General features: G+C 44.8%; 1 protein-coding gene across 1 annotated transcript in view; it reads left to right on the top strand.

The window, feature by feature from the left end:
• The window catches only part of LOC140721623 (cell adhesion molecule CEACAM5-like), a 29655-nt gene extending 10545 nt beyond the window's left edge, over positions 1–19110 (top strand). Inside the window, exons 5-14 of the mRNA XM_073036435.1 lie at positions 7370–7645; positions 10234–10493; positions 11981–12089; positions 13002–13277; positions 13944–14055; positions 14453–14517; positions 14916–14980; positions 16927–16968; positions 17676–17719; positions 18086–19110. Coding sequence (XP_072892536.1) covers positions 7370–7645; positions 10234–10493; positions 11981–12089; positions 13002–13277; positions 13944–14055; positions 14453–14517; positions 14916–14980; positions 16927–16968; positions 17676–17719; positions 18086–18089 — 1253 coding nt within the window. The 3' untranslated portion in view covers positions 18090–19110. The remainder of the gene's footprint in view (positions 1–7369; positions 7646–10233; positions 10494–11980; positions 12090–13001; positions 13278–13943; positions 14056–14452; positions 14518–14915; positions 14981–16926; positions 16969–17675; positions 17720–18085) is intronic.
• The last annotated feature ends 3937 nt before the right edge of the window (positions 19111–23047 follow it).

Below are 23047 nucleotides of genomic sequence, written 5' to 3'. Positions count from 1 at the left end.
GCATTTGGTCAACCTTTGTCCCTTTTCCACTTAACTCTCACGTGGTTAGCTTGCTCACCAGTGTGGAATAGGCCTTCACAGACTCCTTTCACAGGAGCTATCTTATCACAAATAGATAGATAGATAGATAGATAGATAGATAGATAGATAGATAGATAGATAGATAGATAGATAGATAGATAGATAGATAGATAGATAGATAGATACTTTATTCATCCCCATGGGGAAATTCAACTTTTTTCCAATGTCCCATACACTTGTTGTAGCAAAACTAATTACATACAATACTTAACTCAGTAAAGAATATGATATGCATCTAAATCACTATCTCAAAAAGCATTAATAATAGCTTTTAAAAAGTTCTTAAGTCCTGGCGGTAGAATTGTAAAGCCTAATGGCATTGGGGAGTATTGACCTCTTCATCCTGTCTGAGGAGCATTGCATCGATAGTAACCTGTCGCTGAAACTGCTTCTCTGTCTCTGGATGGTGCTATGTAGAGGATGTTCAGAGTTATCCATAATTGACCGTAGCCTACTCAGCGCCCTTCGCTCAGCTACCGATCTTAAACTCTCCAGTACTTTGCCCACGACAGAGCCCGCCTTCCTTACCAGCTTATTAAGACGTGAGGCGTCCCTCTTCTTAATGCTTCCTCCCCAACACGCCACCACAAAGAAGAGGGCGCTCTCCACAACTGACCTATAGAACATCTTCAGCATCTCACTACAGACATTGAATGACGCCAACCTTCTTAGGAAGTACAGTCGACTCTGTGCCTTCCTGCACAAGGGATCTGTGTTGGCAGTCCAGTCTAGCTTCTCGTCTAACTGTACTCCCAGATACTTGTAGGTCTTAACCTGCTCCACACATTCTCCATTAATGATCACTGGCTCCATATGAGGCCTAGATCTCCTAAAGTCCACCACCATCTCCTTGGTCTTGGTGATATTGAGGCGCAGGTAGTTTGAGTTGCACCATATCACAAAGTCCTGTATCAGTTTCCTATACTCCTCCTCCTGTCCATTCCTGACACACCCCACTATGGCCGTGTCATCAGCGAACTTCTGCACATGGCAGGACTCCGAGTTATATTGGAAGTCTGATGTGTACAGAGTGAACAGGACCGGAGAGAGTACGGTTCCCTGCGGCGCCCCTGTGCTGCTGACCACCGTGTCAGACCTACAGTCTCCCAACCGCACATACTGAGGTCTATCTGTCAAGTAGTCCACTATCCAATCCACCATGTGAGAGTCTACTCCCATCTCCGTTAGTTTGTGCCTTAAGATCTTGGGCTGGATGGTGTTAAAGGCACTAGAGAAGTCAAGGAATGTAATCCTCACAGCACAACTGACCCCCTCTAGGTGAGAGAGTGATTTGTGCAGCAAATACGTGATAGCATCCTCCACTCCCACCTTCTCCTTATACGCAAACTGAAGAGGATCCTGGGCGTGCCTGGTTTGTGGCCTCAGATTCTGTATTATCAGCCGCTCCATGGTCTTCATCACGTGCGACGATGTTTACCAAACTAAACCCATTTGCTGAACTTCCACACAATACGTTAATTTTAAGCAAGTCATTAATTTTATCTTCAGGATCTTTCATTCTATTTGTTTTCAGTTTAACAGCTACAGATGATCCCTCTTGGTCAATACAACAGTTCAAGTTCTGCCTCTCCAAATCACATACTTGAATAACATCAAGTTGTTTACCCTTAAATTTCCAAACAAACTGTAATTGATTCACAGGCACATTGTTAACAAGCATTGTTCAGTTAACGGTCCCTTCGCTTTTGTCAATCCTTCTAAAACAAATTCAGACTTTAAATTTTCTTTATTCAATTTAGGAACAACACCTTTCCCTTCTCCTTCAATAATATTCACATCACCAGCTTTCATCTCATCATTAACTTTTAACACACCTTCTAACACAAACAACTGAGAATTCTCACTTTCCACTGGTACCAAGGTTAACTCTTTCTTCACTGAACCAAGTCCATCTGACCCAAAAGGACTGCATTCCTTTTCAACTAAATCAGATACCTCATACTTTTCCTGAGTTTCAATACTAGGTTCAGTACCCTGTGCATCCACACCCTTCACACCCTTGACACACGCAAACGGGACATCTACCTCTTCCAGGCTTTCAATACCAGTCCCTTTTTCAAATTCTAAGTTCCCCTGATCCTCCCAGTTACTCTCTGGGCAACTCCCCTTCGGAGTAAACTCCACCTTGCGGGTTAAAACAACCTAGTCTGCTAACCCAGCAGACTCCCTCAAGGTAGCGGCATCCTTTTCATTTAGGACAGCCCTTACATCATTATCGGGAACACATTTCAATTCTTCAACTGCAAACTGCTCTGTCAAGCCAGACAGATCATCCTTGTCCAACCCTGGACCTTCTAACTGCCATATCTGTTTCTCATCTTTACTCTGTGCCTCTATAAATTCCCTCCTGACTAAGGGTAAATCTAACTCCTCTCCTTTACTCTCCTTAGATCCACTATCCTCCGTTTTACCACCCTCTAACCCCTCTTGGTACAGGGTCGGTAAAAACGCCTCCGCCAAATCAAAACTGGAGTCATTTCAACTGGCTCCTGTCTCAGCCGCCTTTCTAGACATGCTGCGAGTTATTGCGCATGCGGGATAAATCTTGGAATCTATGGGCGGGTCCTCAGCACTCACTGGCTTACTTGTTAATTTCACTGCTGAATACACATCCCCAGAATCTCTCCAGATCCGCACGGGAACTGGGGTTTCTCCTTCCTTCACATACACCGTCCCTTCCGAGATAAACTTCTCACGCCCCTCTTGTGCTCTATCTACCTTTGCCTTGCCCATCGATCTGCTGACCGACTCAATGCAACCTGTAGGGATTGCTGTTTTCCCTTTTCCTGTCTCCTTCTTCGGAGAAAAGCACTTAGATGCCATATGACCAGCTTTCCCACAATTATAACAGGTAAAGCTAGGAACCTTCCTTCCAGCCTGCTTTTCCTCCTCCTTACCTTTTCCACCAGCTCCCGGCTTATTCTCTGCCTTAGCCGGTGGGCTTTCTCTACCGTCCCTACTGCCTGTCTGGTAACTCTCATTTGAGGACATCTTTCACTTGTGGGTTAAAGTATACTTGTTTGCTAACTTCGCAGTCGCAGACAAACTCTCTGTCTCCTTCTCATCCAAGTACGTCTTCATACTCTCAGGGATACAACTTTTAAATTGCTCCATCAGTATTAACTGTAACAGTTTATCATAATCTCCAATAACCCCTTTTGAGGCGCACCAACGCTCACAATACATTTGCATCTCACGGGCAAACTCTAAATACGTGTGGTTCCACGGCTTTCTCAAGTTGCAGAACTTCTGCCGGTATGCCTCTGGCACCGACTCGTAACTCCTCAGTACAGCCCTTTTTACTTCCTCATAATCCTTAGACTCATCCATGGACAATGCCGAATACGCTTGCTGAGCCTTCCCCCTAAGTACGCTCTGTACCAGAACAGCCCATTTTCTCTCAGGCCAGTTCTTATTCACAGCCACTTTCTCAAAATGGAGGAAGAACTTATCGGCATCCATCTCCTCGAACGGAGGTACCAACTGGATCTCCCGACCAATCTTGAACCCCTCATTTGGGTCTGCCGCCCGGTCTCTTCCCTGCTGTACCTTTAACTTCTCTATTTCCAGCGCATGCTGCCTCTCTTTCTCCCTTTCCTCCTTCTGCCTTTCAGCCTCTTTCCTCTTTTCAGCTTTCCTTTCTTCCTCCTCTCTCCTCCTTTCTTCCTCTCTTCGCCCTGCAGCTTCTCTTTCTGCTTCCATCTGCCTCATCCGAAGTTCATGCTGCCTCTTCTCCTTTTCCTCAGGCAACCTTAATTTTTCTATCTCTAACTGAACAACCCCCTCGGCTGGTTTCCTCTCAGGGAACAGGTCCAATACATCTGGTGTAAACAAACCCTTGGATACATAATGCATAACTATTTCTCTCTGTATATCCACCTTTCTCATCGACGGTTTCACCTCTGGGAGATCTAATCGTTTCGCAACAATCACCAATTCAGCCTTCTTGGCAACCTGTAATGTCCCCGCAGTCGGGACTTTTAAAAATCTGACAATGTCTTTCTCTGCTGTTTTCCCGTCTGGTTAATCTCACAACCAGATCAGATAAGGGACTTTTATCCCAATTCACTGGCCCGTTAATATGGTATCAAATCTCGGACGAGCCCCCGATTTGTCACGTACCCCGTAACTGGGTGTCTAACCAGCAGAGAAAGAAGAATCCGTTGGAGTCTGGTGGTACTATATTTAACGGTGTTTATTAATAAAAATAAGCAAAATCATATCAATAATGCAAATATACATATAAAACAAATCAGCAGTAATAAACCTAAAAGTGTAGGAATAATAATAATCAATAATAAACAAGCTCTATCGATGTCTAGGGGTAAATAAATTGTCATAGAAAAGTATAAAGATCAGTTCAGTTCATGAGTGCTGATGTAGTTATGGTTGTTGTATTGTAATGGTTGGAGAGGGAGAGAGAGAGAGAGAGAGCGAGATGTAACAGCTACAGTCAGGCAAACCTTCCTTTGCTTTCTTAATCCGTCGTATCGGTGTGGTCATTCAGTTACAACCCATCCGGTCTTCAGCCAGACCGTTCCTCTGTGGTGGACTCGTCACTCTGGCATGGGTGGACACACACACAAGTCCCCACCGGCCTGCTTTTACACTGTGAGCTTTACTGACCGATCTCCTGGTTCGATCGCCGAAGCCCCCACATTTCTTGTGGGTTCCAACACTCAATCAGTGTCCACTGGCGTGACTGGAGGGTGTCTCTCCAGATCTGTCTTTTTATCCCTACTAACGGGGACTCAGCTATCCATCACTCCTGAATGACTCTGTCCATCAAATAAGGCCATTCCTTCAGTCCACTGAGGAATTTTTATGGGCAAAATAGTAGAAGACAAAAAACCCTTGCTGAAGTCATAATACAGTAAATCAACAGTCTCTCTCCCCTCTCTTAACTGTAGCGAATGTTCTTGCCTGTTTTTCTTCTCTTTCTGATGGTCAGCATAGCAACAGTCATAGTTTGGGTTTCTCGGGGTGGTGGGGATGCTTAACTCTGTACCCCCATTGTCCATCAGGTCTGTTCATCACTCATAACATACTGTTGTCAGTAATTCTCCTCTGAGCTTACCAGTGATTTCCCATCACCTTTCACATTGTCAGGTGACCCTTGCCTGAAGTGAATTAATTCCTAATTCCTTCTTCACCAGATACATTTATTTTTCAATTATCTCGGTTTTATTTATTTTTTTTTCAAATGTGAGCTTTTGAAGCAGCATTGCCTCATATATTGAAACAGCAAGGAACCAATGTCTTCAGCCCAGCTCAGGTACATGTCCACCAATGCAACTCCCTGCTGGTCTCAGCTACTCCTTTCCGCCAATAACACCCGAAACTACTCAGTCCTATTGTTTATCCATGTTTGTCCTAAATATAGCAACTGTGTCCTCCTCGACCACTTCCTCAGCCAGCACATCACAGGTATTTATCAGTTTTAAATCTCTACCTCTTAACATGTGTGGCTTCCCCCCAAATATGGATGCAGTTTTTTTTTAATGTTAAAACTTGTTAAAGGCCTTACTGAAGTCCCTGCAGACAAACTCCACTGTCCTACCAACATCTCTCCCCCGTTGCCTACTGGAAAGAACATTCCAAAGGTTTTATCAGATAATGAAACATTGAAACATTGAAAACTTACAGCGCAATAAAGGCCATTCGGCCCACAAATCAGTGCCGAAGTTGTCCTTACCTTTGCACTACTTCGGATTACCCATAGCCCTCTTTTTTTCTAAGGTGCATGTATCCATCCAGGAGTCTCTGAAAAGACGCTAACGTCTCCGCCTCCACGAAAGCCGCCGGCAGCCCATTCCTCGCCCTCACCACTCTCTCCGTAAAAAACATACCCCTGACATCTCCTCTGTACCTACTTCCAAACAAGTTAAAACTATGCCCTCTCGTAATAGCCATTTCAGCCCTGGGAAAAAAGACTCTCACGATCAACCCGATCAATGCCTCTCATCATCTTAAACACCTCTATCAGGTCACCTCCCATCCTCCGTCACTCCAAGGCGAACAGGTCGAGTACACTCAAACTATTCTCTTAAGACACGCTCCGCAATCCAGGCAACATCCTTGTAAATCTCCTCTGCACCCTTTTTATGGTTTCCACGTTCTTCTTGTAGTGAGGCGGCCAGAAATGAGCGCCATACTCCGAGTGGGGTCTCACCAGTGTCCTTTCTAGCTGCAACATTACATTCAGCTGTAAAACTCAGTCCGACGGTTGATGAAGACCAATGCACCTTCTTACTTTCTATGTAAGTCTTGCATGGGCTACCTTATCAAATACCCTGCTCAAAAATCCATACATTCTACATCTACGGCTCTACCTTCATCAATGTGTTTCGTCAGATCCTCAAAATATTCAATCAAGCTGATAAGACTCACTGGTCTATAATTTCCTTGGGCTATCTCTACTCCCTTTCTTGAATACGAGAGCAACATCCGCAACCCCCCAATCTTCCGGAATCTCTCCCGTCCTCATTGATGATGCAAACTTCACAGCTAGAGGCTCAGCAATCTCCTCCCTCGCCTCCCACCGTTACCTGGGATGCATCCCTTCCGGTCCAGGTGACTTATCCAACTTAATGATATCTAAAATCTCCAGTACATCCTATTGCCTAATATCTATCGGCAAAGGGTTTTCAGTCCGCTGCAGGTCATTCGCCAAGATCTTTAACCGTAGTGAATACGGAAGCAAAGTTTTCATTAAGTACCTCTTCCGATCCCATACACCTTTTTGTACTGTCTCACTTGATTGGTTCCATTCTCTCACTTCTTATCCTCTTGCTCTTCACATACTTGTAGAATGCTTTGGGGTTTCCCTAATCCTGTCTGGCAAGGCCTTCTCATGGCCACTTCTGGCGCTCCTAATTTCATTCTTAAGCTCTTTCCTGCTTACCTTTCAGTTTCTAGATCTCTATCATTGCCCTGTTTTTTGAACCTTTTCTGACCTCTTTTTTTCTTCTTGACTCTATTTACAACGGCCTTTGTACACCACGGTTCCTGTACCGTGTATGCTTGCGCTTCCCACTGGTCGCGATGAATGGAACACAGTTAGCCAACCTCCAACCTTCGCAATTTTCCCCGAACCCTGTCACGTCCATCTAAAAACCTCATGTCCATCAAATTGAATAACTTCTTAATGTCTACTTTTCATGGAATAATAAATGATTGATTTCATTTTCAGATTCGTAACGGAATTCATAAACCTGCAGATTCTATTCTTGTGTCGTGCACTAATCAATCCCCTATGTTTTAACAGAACGTGTTTCCAATGTCATTGTTACATCTAATGCCACCAGACTGATTGAGTACAGCGACACCGTCACGCTAACCTGCTCCGCAACAGGCACGGATGTCTCTTACCTGTGGCTTGAGAAGAATAGCAAGATAATTCCTGGGGGCAGGATTGTTCTGAATGAAGATAACAGCACACTCACTGTTTCTGGAGTGCTACGGACAGACGGACGATTCACCTGTAGAGCAAGCAACGTGATTAACGAAATCACAAGCTCTCCGTTTTCTCTTCATGTCAACTGTGAGTGTCCCGAGTCTCCGGTAGTTACATATAACATCACAGTTCCTGCGAGATACGGGGTTCCGGGAGTGTGTGAATACATTAGTGATCGTTGCCTGAGGTATTAACCACTATCGACTAACACTGGGACAACTGAACGGTTAGTTAGGAGACGGATCCAGGTCTATCTCGGACGCTGGGGAATTAAAATTAAAATTTTAGATTTCAAATCCGAGTCACATTACCATATAACCATATAACATATAACCATATAACAATCACAGCACGGAAACAGGCCATTCCGGCCCTCCTAGTCCGTGCCGAACTCTTAATCTCACCTAGTCCCACCTACCCGCACTCAGCCCATAACCCTCCACTCCTTTCCTATCCATATACCTATCCAATTTTACCTTAAATGACACAACTGATCTGGCCTCTACTACTTCTACAGGAAGCTCATTCCACACAGCTATCACTCTCTGAGTAAAGAAATACCCCCTCGTGTTTCCCTTAAACTTTTGCCCCCTAACTCTCAAATCATGTCCTCTCGTTTGAATCTCCCCTACTCTCAATGGAAACAGCCTATTCACGTCAACTCTATCTATCCCTCTCAACATTTTAAATACCTCGATCAAATCCCCCCTCAACCTTCTACGCTCCAATGAATAGAGACCTAACTTGTTCAACCTTTCTCTGTAACTTAAGTGCTGAAACCCTGGTAACATCCTAGTAAATCGTCTCTGCACTCTCTCTAATTTATTGATATCTTTCCTATAATTCGGTGACCAGAACTGTACACAATATTCCAAATTTGGCCTTACCAATGCCTTGTACAATTTTAACATTACATCCCAACTTCTGTACTCAATGCTCTGATTTATAAAGGCCAGCGTTCCAAAAGCCTTCTTCACCACCCTATCTACATGAGACTCCACCTTCAGGGAACTATGCACTGTTATTCCTAGATCTCTCTGTTCCACTGCATTCCTCAATGCCCTACCATTTACCCTGTATGTTCTATTTGGATTATTCCTGCCAAAATGTAGAACCTCACACTTCTCAGCATTAAACTCCATCTGCCAACGTTCAGCCCATTCTTCTAACCGGCATAAATCTCCCTGCAAGCTTTGAAAAACCACCTCATTATCCACAACACCTCCTACCTTAGTATCATCAGCATACTTACTAATCCAATTTACCACCCCATCATCCAGATCATTTATGTATATTACAAACAACATTGGGCCCAAAACAGATCCCTGAGGCACCCCGCTAGTCACCGGCCTCCATCCCGATAAACAATTATCCACCACTACTCTCTGGCATCTCCCATCTAGCCACTGTTGAATCCATTTTATTACTCCAGCACTAATACCTAACGACTGAACCTTCTTAACTAACCTTCCATGTGGAACTTTGTCAAAGGCCTTGCTGAAGTCCATATAGACTACATCCACTGCCTTACCCTCGTCAACATTCCTCGTAACTACTTCGGTGGCGGTTAAACTACCACTGTGTCGGTTCACTTCTGTAGTTCAGGTGAAAGAAAGGAGCGGGATAGCCGGGTCTGGCCGGCATGGGTCTTCACACAAAACAATCCATTTTCAACAATTCCAATGCCCACAGTTCAAAGGCAATTGTGATGTTCATTAAATCTGGATTTGACTCTGCTGAGCTCTGAGTATCACTTCAGTTCTATTCATTCATATCCAAATTATCTCTTCAAAGCTCTTATTCTGGTTTGATACTTTTTCAACTCAATGAAAACTGATCTGAACTTGGTACAGTGAAGACAAATGGACCATTGGATCTCCGGCGCTGTGTAAGGCCTTTTAGGGACTTTGATAACAATTCCGTTCACCGGAAGGGACAGGGGAAGTTCAGAGTGTAAAACGCTCACAGTCCTTATCAGCCCCACAACCCTTCTGGCAAATGTCCATAGCTACGACGAGGTGGGGATATCTTCCTTCAGTGCGCATGTGGAAGCGGGAAGCTACAGCTGTTAGATCTGGATGAAAATCACAATCTGCAGTGGTGTTACTGCCACCGGTCCTCACTGATAGAGACTAAACCTAGAATATTGGAACTGAAAACGCGTCTTACCATAACACGCTGTAAACTGGAGTGTCCCTATAATTGCACAGGTGGTCAGTGACTTGACAGTATAGTGTGGGCCCACATGACATACGGCCCGAACCCTGATTACATGAGTTATTCAATCTGCACTCCGAGTTGCCTTACCTATCCCCGCAGAGAGACGCTGGGTATTTCGTTTGGAAAGTTTTCCTGAACTCTTTACCACAATACACACACATAGGGAAGTTATACAAAGCGATACACTTATGACTGGCGTGCATTGTATTCAGGTTGGAGGAGGAGACGGGTTTTGCGATATGAGGTAACTGTGCAATTCATAGTTTCATAAGACGTGGATAATCTGACACAGTGTTCCGACTCTCCACTTTCCCGCGCGTGGCTTCCAGACGGATGCATTCGCCGGTGTGTAGGAGCGCTTTCTCTGGTAGTGGGCTGTTCTTCCTCTTCCGCTGAGGAACTCTGTTGCATTTCCTGTGTAATTTGTTGCAATCTCTTTTGTCCGTTTGTTTTAGACGGACCGGATCGTCCATATATCATCATTCAACCGGACTCTTCTTTTCACGTTGCCGGAAGCTCCCTCAGGTTAACATGTTTCACAGAGTCCCGCCCAGATGCTGAATTGAATTGGAAACTGAATGGTGCCTCCCTACAAAGTGGACAGGAGGTCATCCTCGACAGCATCTCTGTGAGATACACGGGAAAGTATACTTGTGAGGCCTCTAACAGGGTTACAAAAAGGATCAATGCCTCAACCACGGAAATCATTGTGTTCGTTAGGTAGTCCGTTCTTCCCTTTGCTGAGGTCCTACAATTAATAGTGTTGGTGCAGACTGGCCCATGTAATCCAACTAAATGCCTGAACCCGATTAGAATACTGACTAACAATGTCAATCCACAACGTTGCATATTGATGAATAAGAGTATTGATGAAGATGAAAATTGGAATTGTTCTGGCTTGCTGATTAAATTACAAATGTTTACTTGCTGCAGTTAAGACCAGAAGGACGTAAGCATTGGAAGGAGATTTAGACCATGTAGCCAATGGAGTCCGCTCCGCCATTTCATCATGGCTGATCCAATATTCCTCTCAGTCCCAATCACAGCCGTTTCCGCATATTCCTCACGTCCTGACCAATCGAAAATCTATCATCCTCGGCTTTAAACTTACATAACGATACGCCCTCTACAGCTGCCTGTGGAACATAATTCGCAGATTCATCACGCTCTGTCGAAATAGATTCACTTTCGCCTTGGTTTCTGAAAGGATACCACTCTATGCACAGGTTGTGCCTTCTGGGATTAGACTCTCCCGCCATGAGAATCATCTTTTCCACATCCACTCCAACAAGGCCTTTCACAGTTCGATAGGTTTCCATGAGGTCTCCCCACATTCTTCTGAACCCCAGTGGGTAGAGGCCCAGAGCCATCAAACCCTCTTCTCCCGTAAAGCCGTTCTATCCTGGGATCATTTTTGCGAACTTCCTTGGAAACCCCTTCAGTTTAATCACATTCTCTCTCAACGACAAGGGTCCTAAAATGCATCACAATACTCCAAGTGAGGCCTCACCAGTGCTTTATCAAGTTTCAGCATTACATCCTTCCTTTTATATTCTAGTACCCTTGCAATGAATGCTGACGTTGCATGACCCCTGATACCTGAAACATCCAACATATCATCAGTATGTTCCAGCTGAGGGCTGATGCAGTTTGTCCGCCAGTTCCTTGTTCCCCAGTACTACCTCTCCACTATCGTTTTTGAACGGCCCGATATCCACTCTTGCTTCTCGTTTCACACTTGATGTACGTTGAGATACTTTGCCGATCTTCATTAATATTATTGGCTGGAGTGCGTTCGCATTCGCCTCTACCTTCTAAACGACTTTTTAGTTGCCTTTTCTTATTTTATCCAACCTCCCAATCATCTGACTTCCCATTAATGATTGTTCCATTATATACCCTTTTTTTGACCTTCATGTTGGCTTTGACTTCTCCTCTTCGCCACGGTTATGTCAGCTCTCCTTTAGAACATTTCTTCCTCCTCTGCCGTCATCCCCCGCCAGTGTTATTTTTCAATTAAATCTGGCCAACCCGTCTCCTGTGCTTCCCTAACTCCTTTTAACCCACTGTAACACTGGGTCATCTGACTCTTCAGCTTCTCCTTCTCACATTTCAGGATGAAGTCGATCATATTATGATCACTCAACCCAACATTCTTTTTCCCATAAGTTCTCTGATCAATTTCGGCTCGTTGCACAACAGCCAATCCGGAGGAGCCGACGTCTTGCCGAAATCTGGCTCCGCCAGATCTCCACGGATCCTTCTGTCAATCTGGTTCCCTTCCAAATGCAACTCCACTTAGGAACCAATCGTGCAGCAACAAGAAGCCTTCCCACAGGAATGTTTATCCCTCCCCAGTTCAGGAGCAACCCGTCCCTTCTCTACAGGTCGCAACTTCCCGGGAGGAACCCATGATCATAATTCCTATGCCCTCCCTCCTCCGCAAACCCCTTAGATAGATAGATAGATAGATACTTTATTCATCCCCATGGGGAAATTCAACTTTTTTTCCAATGTCCCATACACTTGTTGTAGCAAAACTAATTACATACAATACTTAACTCAGTAAAAATATGATATGCATCTAAAATCACCCTCTCAAAAAGCATTAATAATAGCTTTTAAAAAGTTCTTAAGTCCTGGCGGTTGAATTGCAAAGCCTAATGGCATTGGGGAGTATTGACCTCTTCATCCTGTCTGAGGAGCATTGCATCGATAGCAACCTGTCGCTGAAACTGCTTCTCTGTCTCTGGATGGTGCTATGTAGAGGATGTTCAGAGTTATCCATAATTGACCGTAGCCTACTCAGCGCCCTTCGCTCAGCCACATATTAAATAAAAAGTCACTCTACTTTTGGCTTCAACAGCAGGGGGCACGGGTTTTTTTATTTCACATGGTCCACGGGACAATTAAACTGTAGCCAAGTGCAGTTCTGTATTAGTCTGCTTTGATGGATAATGTATATTCTCACTGCGGGAAAGTCCAAGCATTGAGGAACATCTGAAACGGGAATAGGTTGCTCACCGTCCCCTTGGGTAACAGCAGTAAAACTTTAAACTCAGTGCCGGCGTTTAGTTCAAGCTGGATACCGACGTGATATCGAAACACATAGGGATAAGAACTGGGAATGCCGACGATATTGAGTTGGCAGCATCCAAATAGTATGTTCGTGATGTAGATAAAAACCCGTGTAAATCTATTTGCATTTAAATTGTATTTACAGAGACAGTGACTGGGGTTACTGTGGTGGTCAGTGATCCCACTCCCCTGGAAGACCCCGATACCATCGCACTCAGCTGTCACGCGTCGGGCACTGTTCAGACACGGACATGGTTCAAGGATAACCAACCCATTCAGGAAAACGGCAGAATATTCACATCTCCCGACAAGGCGAAACTGACTATAATCAGAGCTAACAGAAACGACCGAGGGACGTACAAGTGCATCGCCAGCAACTCATTCAGCAGTGGCGCTGGAGAGACCAACGTGCAAGTTTACTGTAAGTACACAGTTAGTCAACCGCGTTCATTTGTATCAGATATTACACTTAACAACATTTGCTCTCATCTTTTCAATGAAGACAGAAGGTCATAATATCCCGGATCCACCAGGATTTTACTCTAATCAACACTTTTTTTAAATTTTATAAATGGATCAGAGAAGTTCAGAATTGAACCGGAGCGTCCAGTTGTGTCCAATATTGTGTCAAACCTGACATTAGCTTGCTTTGCTCTGTCAGTCCCCTGGGGTATATATGCATGGTACAACGGGAACAATCTCCCGCAGACAGGGCAGGAACTCACCCTTGTGTCAGTGAGCTCGGTTGACGTTGGGAATTATACATGTCCGATTAATAACGGCGTAATCAACAGGACCAGTTATCTTACAAGGTGTAATTAGCGCACAAGGTGAGTGAATGTGTCTCTCATTCGTTCATGTAAACCCGATGATCAAAGATCCACACCATTTCCTTCTCACGCTCTCCTCACGCCCTACCTTCACTCCTCCTTCTAAATGGCCTACCAGAATAAAATAATAATTGATTTAAATTTATTCAATATCGAGACCAGCGACCAGAAGCCTGGATCAATTATCATTTCTTTATAAAGTTGAGTTTTCGCCATGTAAAATATATGCTTGTTTTCTGTGTCATCACCAAAAACAGATGAAAACTGTACCTTCCGGGCTGGCGCGATCGTGGGCATTATATTTGGTTTACTTATCATGGGCCTGGTTGGAGGATTCAGTGGATGGCTGTTCGCAAGAAAAGCTGGCGGGTAAACGCATATCTCTACGAATTCCGTTCCTACCTTTAATGATTGAATGTGAATTTCGGCAGAAACGACCTTAGCTGAGATCAGGGTCCATCTGTGGACAGAATCAGCATTCCGCCTTCACGGCGAAGTTGTCTGTCCGAAATTTGTCTGAAAGAGGTTTGCGTTCAGCAATATGTGTGTGAACAGCATTATCTGTCAAAAAGGCCAAAGCATTTTTGTCTACTTAACCCATCTGTCGATGCTATCGAGCTGGACTGGTACAGGGCATCCGATAAACAAAACGTTATTAAGGGATATCTGGAGAGAATCGAATGGAATTATAGGGGCCATTCTCATTCGGTGCATCAGCGCAGGAAAATAAGTTCCTGACGAATTATTTTCTTGTCCTTTGTTTCAGTTTATTCAGCATCAAATATCCACCGAAATCTAAATATGGCAAGAGCAGGAATCCCGGAAGGAAAAGTGAGTGAACTCCGTTTCAACTGTTCTAATACTGAGTCCAGGGGAATCTTAACATTTGATTTTAATTTGGGAGCTCATAGTCCACTGAAGCTCGAGGTTTCATCCGAGTGAATGGTCACGGATGATGCGACTTTTGCCGTTGGGTTTTCCAATTATTTTAGCTGAAAACTTCTGCTGAAGATTACAATATCAGCGAAGTAATGGGATGGTAGTTCATGCAACTTAAATTCTCTTCATATTGATCAATATCGGCCCTCAATTCCTGGTTCTGGCGATTGGAGGGAAGGGAGCTCATGCTATCAATGGCTTTTTCTTCTGGACCGGTTTGACGTCTGCTGTGTTCAACAAAGCCTCGTGACGCTCTGCACCCTTGTGCCATATCTGTTTTGTTTCCTCAGGCGCCTTCGATACAAAGACCGTAAACTCATCGCAATATTATGAAAATGTCCAAATGGATGAACAGGTTGGATGTTTGGATTATGTCCGTGATCTCAGTCATTTCTCTGCAAAGAGAAGATAAGAACATCAGTAATGTGATGGGTAGCGTCCATCGGGCCCTGCGGCACAGATTGGGCATTTAACACCATCCTGGATGATCGATCCCGGATCTTATTTTCCGTTAATTGAGAAACAACACATTATATTCCGCAAGGTAGACCCAAACCTGATGGCATGAACATCGACCTGATCCCACCAGTATTTCTGTTCACTTCTCTCTTCTTCTATTTTCCACTCCGGCCTCTTACCTCTTCTCCTCACCTGCCCATCAACTCCCTCCGGTGACCCTCCTTCTTCCCCTTCCCCTGTGGTACACTCGATTCTGCAATCGGATCACTGTGGTTAAGAATGCGTATGGTATATTGACCTTCATCGATCGTGGGATTCAGTTTAGGAGCCGAGAGGTAATGTTGCAGCTCTTTAGGACCCTGGTAAGGACACTTGGAGTACTGTGCTCAGTTCTGGTCACCTCACTACAGGAAGGACGTGGAAGCCATAGAAGGTGTGCAGAGGAGACTTACAAGGATGTTGCCTGGATTGGGGAGCATGCCATATGGGAATAGTTCGAGTGAACTCGGCCTTTTCTCCTTGGAGAGAAGGAGGATGAAAGGAGAGCTGATAGAGGCGTACAAGATGTTGACAGGCATTGATCGTGTGGATGGTCAGAGGCTTTTTCACAGGGCAAGCACGAGGGGAAACAGGTTTAAGGTGCTGGGGAGTAGGTACAGAGGAGATGTCAGGGGTAAGTCTTTTTACTCAAAGAGTGGTGAGTGCGTGGAATGGGCTGCCGGCAACGGAGGTGGAGGCGGATACGATAGGGTCTTTTAAGAGGCTGTTGGATAGGTACATGGAGCTGAGTAAAATAGAGGGATATAGTTAAGCCTAGTAATTTCTAAAGTAGGGTTATGTATAGCACAACTTTGTTGGAGGAAGGGCCTGTATTGTGCTGTAGGTTTTCTATGTTTCTACGTTTTACTTTTCCTTCAGCCTTTCCCCCTTTCCCACTCATCAGGCCTCACCTCCCAGCCAGTCCTCATTCCCCTGGCCACCATTTTGTCCAGGCGTCTTCCTGCCTTCTTCCCAGCCCAGTAGAAGTGTCTCTGCACAAAACGTGAACGGATTAATGAATTCCATTAATGCTGCCCGACACTCTGAGTCCCTTCGGCATTTTGTGTGTGAGCTTCCAGCACCTGCAGAATTTCCCCAGAATTTCCCAGAATCCATAACTCCTGAGTGATGCAAAATCATATCTTACCCTTGCTGTAATTTATTTCATGAGAGTCTTTTAAAATGTCCGATCAATGTGAGTAACTCCACACAAACACACACACACACACACACACACACACTCACGCACGCACGCACGCACGCACACACACACACACACACACACACACACACACACACACACTCTCTCACACACACACACACACACACACACACACACACACACACACACACACACACACACACACACACACACACAATCCATGGTCAGGTTTGCACATTTCTGTCTGTGGTCAAGAGCGATCTCTGTGAGCGTTGAAGAGAAACATCCTGAGGCCGCGAGGCCGCCACGTACAAGTTCTGATTCAGACTTGTGTCTCAAGAGGAATGGGTCTGAAAGCGAATCACTCCTCAGATAATATTCATCATGCTCCTGTGTGACTGAATATTGCCGAATGGTTTCATGACATTCAGAATCATTCCTGATGTCAGAGACAATATATATTGCACTCACACTGAATCAGAAACACGCGGTGCATCGAACGGTGAACGAGGCAATATTGCCCCAAGCACTAACTAATGTGGTACATTGATACTCCCGGGTTTATCGGCGGAGAGTCAGAATACAATTGCTGTGAACTTGTTTGAACGTCTCAAAAATAACACGTAATCTTCTCTTTCCAGGGTGCAAGGAACAATGCGCAGAATGGAGACTCCACTTACACGGTAAGGGAAACATTTGCGTCAATCCCTTTTGGAAGTAGTTGTTTCCACTTCAGAACCTGAAGTGAGTCTCCCGACAGCGAGAATGTCGAAGTTTCAGTAACGGGGGGAGGCAGAAATGGCGGAGGAACTCATTAAGTATCACGTGTTCGCCTTCACTGTTGAGGGCACCATCAGTATGACAGTGCCAGGACACGGAAGTGGTTGCAGCCACTATAATAAACAGAAAATGCTAGGCAATCTGGAAGGTGGATAAATAACCTGGGCTGAATGGATGAGAGTAACTGCACGTCAGGGGTCTGAAATAGGCAGCTGAAGTGGTAGTAGAGGAATTAGTACTCATACCATTATAGGATTGTTTCGGAGGAATGGAAATTTGTAAACATCACTCCGCTCTTCTTGAAGAAAGGGAAGCAAATGACAGGAGCTAATACGCCTGTTAGCTTGAGGATAATTTAATGACTGATTCCTCTGCGGACTGCAGTTTTGTAGAATGACAGGGTGACCTCATTGAAAGATGAACCATGGGAAGACCTATAACTCTGCCTCTGATCCTCCTTTCATCATGGCCTTGCTGCTCCGTGTTTCTTTCAGACGCGAATTGCTAAGAATGCGCAGGATCTTTTGAATGTTCTGCTAATTCTCCTCTGTTACAAAAATGTTTTTGATCATATTTTTTGCTAATCCTGCTGATCTCCTCGCGTTAACAGGGACTTATCCTGGAGTATCAATCTGTTTACAGTGATCTGAACAGGTATGTGAACCAAATCTGGGGCTGCCAACTCATAATGTCACTTGTAAAGGAAAGGTATTCACTAATTTCAAGTCTATGGGCCGTGCAGGGCCATGGTTGTGAGCGTGTCATAGTCACCCTGAGATTAAAAGTTTAGAGACAAGTAACAGTGCAAGACTGGAGTCAGGCGGCGTCGCACAGCGATATATTGATATTGAAATGAACAATTTTCTTGGATCTATAGCGATATAGAGAAATATTAATTGCGGTTGCATTGTCACAATGTCAGACACAGATTCTGAAATCATCACCCGTATTTGCCCTCACCAGCAGCCGCACTTTCGGGTTGCTGACGTAGTCAACATAAATTGTGAATTGTTTCCACAGCTGACGTCACTGGTGAACGGAAGCCGATGGTTGGAACGTGATTTGGCACAGAGAAAGGACAACCACCGAGGATAAATCCAGTTCAAAATGGCTTTATTTTTTTTTCTTTATAATCGTTCTCCAGGTCTCTATTAAACCTCTTCCGCGTTTCCCAGCCTCACGACAAAGACATCACAGAAGATTTTGTCCCGTTTCCATCACAACAGCTTAGTTCTCTCGCGTCAACCCAGACTGGTGCTTTGGCGCGTCAGGGCATTTCCATAAAGTGACCGCTGTTCGAATCCCTATCCCGTCCGTACTCTATTCTCACCACGTGGTCAGTTGTGTAGGTGCTGCAATGTGTGATCTATATAGCAAAATATCTTAAACCTATTCAACTCAGGTGCGTTAGCATAGCAGAGCTCGGAGATCAGGTCCGGCGTCATCTGTAATAAATCTGTAGATCTCATTATCCAAATTCCGGGAAGGTTAATTGGTCATTGTCAGTTGTCCTGTGATGAGGTAAGCGTCAGAACATAGAACATAGAAATCTACAGAACATTACAGGTCCTTCAGCCCGCAACGTTCTGCCCAACACGTCACCTACTGCAGAGAGTGCCAAGAATTACCCTACCGCTTAGCCCTTTATGGTTCTGAGCTCTACGTACCAATCTCAGAGTCTCTTGAAAGTCCCATTGTATCGACCTTCGCTCGCCACGCACCCATCACTCTCTGTGTGAAAAACGTACCCCTGACAGCTCCTTGTACCTACGTCCGAGCACAATAAACCTATGCCCATCGTGTTCGCCATTTCAGCCCTGGGGAAAAGACTCTGGCTTTTGCACGATCAATGCCTCTCATTATCTTACACACCTCTGTCCTCCGTCGCTCCAAGGATAAAACGCAAATTTCACTGAACCTATTCCCATAAGGCATTTTCCCCAATCCAGGCAACATCCTTGTAAATCTCTTCTGTTAATCGGGTTTGTCATCGGTCGCTGAAAGGCCAAAAGTGACGACTCCGCGCTTCATGGCTGAATAATAAATGCAATAAAATAGAGAACGGTGCTGAGACCTTGAGTTGACTCCTGATTGCTGCGTGAATTGGCACAGTGAATGTTTATCCATCCGAGACACTGATTCAGCCCCCTTTTCCAATGTTCCTATACGCCGAAATGTGACGTCGCTTCTTATTTGCTGAATGCTGATTGATCCCATAGTTTGATCGCTTCATGTGGTTCTCCCATCAGTCTCCCTCGTGTCGATGTTTCACTGTAACCCAGTGAAATAATTTTCGTTGTTGAACTTGGGTTCAAACTTGCTCGCTCGACCCTCTTTGTTTCGCACAGCTCAACGTGGCTGGAAGAAAAACGAAATAGTCGTGAATAGGAACAGGCACGTAGCCCACGCAGACCGTCATGTGAGATTAGACCATCATGTGGCTGCCGGTGACAAGCGGTGTTCCACAGGGGTCTCTCTCCGGAGCTATCATTTTCACCGTATTGTCAATGATCGGGGTGATGGTATTGATGGCTTTGTTGTAGAGTTGCAGACAATTTGAAGACAGGTGGAGGGAAATGAAGCAGAGTGGCTAAGGAAGGACTTAGAATGGGAGAAAGGACAAAAATGGCAGATGTGGTGCAGGTTTGGGAATTATATCCACATGCTATTTGGGAGATGAAATGAAAGTGTTCATTAGATTCAGATGGACAGAAAATACAATAAAAACAGGGTTGCAAAGGGACCTGGGAGTCCTCGGGAAGATTCATTAAAGGTTCACATGCAGGTTTAGTGTTTGATGAGGAAGGTGTTAGCATTCATTTCATGAGAACTGGAATATAAAAGCAAGGATGTGATTCGGTAACTTTATATCGCACCGTTGAGGCCTCACTTGCAGCATTGTAAGCAGGTTTAAACCCCTGAACTGACCAACAATGCGCTGAAACTGAAGAAGGGCTCAAGGAGGTTCACAGAAATTATTCCAGAATTGAATGGCATGTCACATGAAGAGCTTTCAATGGCTCTGGGCCTGAGGGGTGGCCTCACTGAAACCGATCGAACGGTGAAAGGAATTGATAGAGTGGGTGTTGAGAGGATGTTTCCTGTGGTGGGAGACTCTGAGACCAGAGGACACGGCCTCAGGGTTGAGGGGCGAACTTTTAAAAGGAAGCTGAGGAGGAATTTCTTTAAACAGAGATTGATGAAACCGGGCAATCTTTTCTCACAGGAAGCTGTGGAGGCCAAGTATTCGCAGGATTGAACAGACCCACCACCCAAAAATGAGGAACACTTTTTTTGTACTTTTTTTTAATCGAAGTTCATCATCAAACAATCATTTCCACAAGGTGTATTTCTGTACATATCTATCATATATCCAATATGTGCCACAGATCTCCACACTATAAAACTCCACGCACTTTAATCACCCTTGGGAAGGTTTCACTGCTACCGCAGCCAAGGATACCAGCAGAGTTTCATATAGGTTGTCCCACCCTGTGCAATGAACTCCGACCATCCACCCGGCCTATTATCCTCAGGTTATCCCACAACTCCGCAGTCTATTGTTAAATCATGACTGAAATCTGCATTGTCCGTTTCAGGGAAGATTCCGATAAATTATTATTTAAAACAATATCCCCGTAGCTGCTGGAAATCTGAACTGCAAACAGAAATTGTCGGAAACAACGTCTGGGTGGGAGACCAAACTAATGCTCTTGCTTCCTGGTATCTCTATCGCTGATCCAGACACGAAACGCAGACTGTGTCTTTTTCCAGAGTTGCTGCTTGAACCGTCCTTTCTTTAGAGTAATTTCTACATTTGTGCCATTTGCAGGACGAAATGACACTCGGAAACAGAGCAGTGACTGGAGATCAGAGATGGTTGTGGTCTCCAGTGGCGCCGCTGCGGAGACCCGTGTTCAATCCCCTTCTCTGCCCTCTCTATCTCTCTGGGGGTTTAGAAAGGGTTAACAAAGCTTTGCTGCTGATCTAGTTGCTCCAGTTTGCAATCGGCCGCTTCCTTTGTTATAAAAATAGTTGCTTCCGAACAGCCTGGTATTGTGTAGCAAACACTTCCCGATCTCAATTCAACGAAACCTTAATTCTCAGAAACAAGAAGTGAAAAGTATCCAACGAACGTCAGCGTTTAATGTGCTTAGTCCTGTGCTGTCAGATTAGAGATCATGACCCAAGCCTGGTTGGATACCTACAGTGTCCACAATATCTCCTGTCGGATGTCAGAATTTAATGTGCTTAGTCCTGTGCTGTCAGATTAGAGATCATGTCCCAAGCCTGGTTGGATACCTACAGTGTCCACAATATCTCCTGTCGGATGTCAGAATTTAATGTGCTTAGTCCTGTGCTGTCAGATTAGAGATCATGTCCCAAGCCTGGTTGGATACCTACAGTGTCCACAATATCTCCTGTCGGATGTCAGAATTTAATGTGCTTAGTCCTGTGCTGTCAGATTAGAGATCATGCCCCAAGCCTGGTTGGATACCTACAGTGTCCACAATATCTCCTGTCGGATGTCAGAATTTAATGTGCTTAGTCCTGTGTTGTCAGATTAGAGATCATGCCCCAAGCCTGGTTGGATACCTACAGTGTCCACAATATCTCCTGTCGGATGTCAGAATTTAATGTGCTTAGTCCTGTGCTGTCAGATTAGAGATCATGCCCCAAGCCTGGTTGGAGACCTACAGTGTCCACAATATCTCCTATCGGATGTCAGAATTTAATGTGCTTAGTCCTGTGCTGTCAGATTAGAGATCATGTCCCAAGCCTGGTTGGATACCTACAGTGTCCACAATATCTCCTGTCGGATGTCAGAATTTAATGTGCTTAGTCCTGTGCTGTCAGATTAGAGATCATGCCCCAAGCCTGGTTGGAGACCTATAGTGTCCACAATATCTCCTGTCGGATGTCAGAATTTAATGTGCTTAGTCCTGTGCTGTCAGATTAGAGATCATGCCCCAAGCCTGGTTGGAGACCTACATTGTCCACAATATCTCCTGTCGGATGGACACACGGAAACAACAACACCGAGGACTACTTCGGTCAGCTAACATCTCAATAGGGGCCGGGGAGGGTTAGAGAGACAGTGAGGGGAGTAGCAATTGATATGGATACAGGGACAGAGAGTCTCTGGAGGCCAGAAGGGCGTAGAGAACAGGGAAGGGTTTAGTGCTTGAAGAATGACGCAGAAACAGGGAAGGTCTCGGGACTGGAGGAAGCTCTAGATTGCAGATTAGAGGCGGGAGGGTGTTTATTAGACTGGGAGCAGTGTAGTGGTTCAGGTGGTGGTGGGGGCGCAGTGTTTACAAAGAATTAGATGGGTTTTGCTGCAAGAGTCCTCATAGTGTCGGGGAGGCGTGGGGGCAAGATGTCTAAAGAGACAGGGGGGTGGGCATAGACTGGTTCCGGTTTCAGAACGGAAATGGTGTAGTGGTTGGAATTACAGAGACAGGGAAAGTATGCATTATTTGAATTGTTTCCACATTTTGAAAGGTTCTGAAGTTGTTTTATTTCCATTAACAATGATTATTCATTATGACATTTATCTCGACTTAATAATGTTACTTTCATGGAGAAGGAATATGAACATGAAGACACACGCTCAATCCTCTCCGCCACCATCAGAATTCTGAGTGGTCTATGGACTCATGTATACTACCGCAACTGTTCTTCTCATTTTGCAATACTAATTCTTCTATGCTTCTTATCTTAGCTCGTAGACACAGTTATCAATTGCTCTGTACCTCTGCCACAAGACAACAGATTGAATGACAAATGTCAATGATGATAAATCTGGTTCTGATTTTAAACATTCTCCAGGCACTCAGTTCCAGTTGTTATCGGTCAGAAAGCTGAATGAGGAGCAGAGAGATTCCGCAGTAACGGGTGCGTTTCTCGGGCTCTGGTTTTAAGTGAGGTTGGCTGATTTTTCCAATATCATTGTGTGTTGATAGATTACACAACGAATTT

This window comes from Hemitrygon akajei, unplaced genomic scaffold, assembly GCF_048418815.1.
Source record: "Hemitrygon akajei unplaced genomic scaffold, sHemAka1.3 Scf000058, whole genome shotgun sequence".
NCBI classification, from domain to species: domain Eukaryota; kingdom Metazoa; phylum Chordata; class Chondrichthyes; order Myliobatiformes; family Dasyatidae; genus Hemitrygon; species Hemitrygon akajei.
The sequence above is the reverse complement of the archived record's forward strand: the minus strand, read 5'-3'. Positions and strand labels throughout refer to the sequence as shown.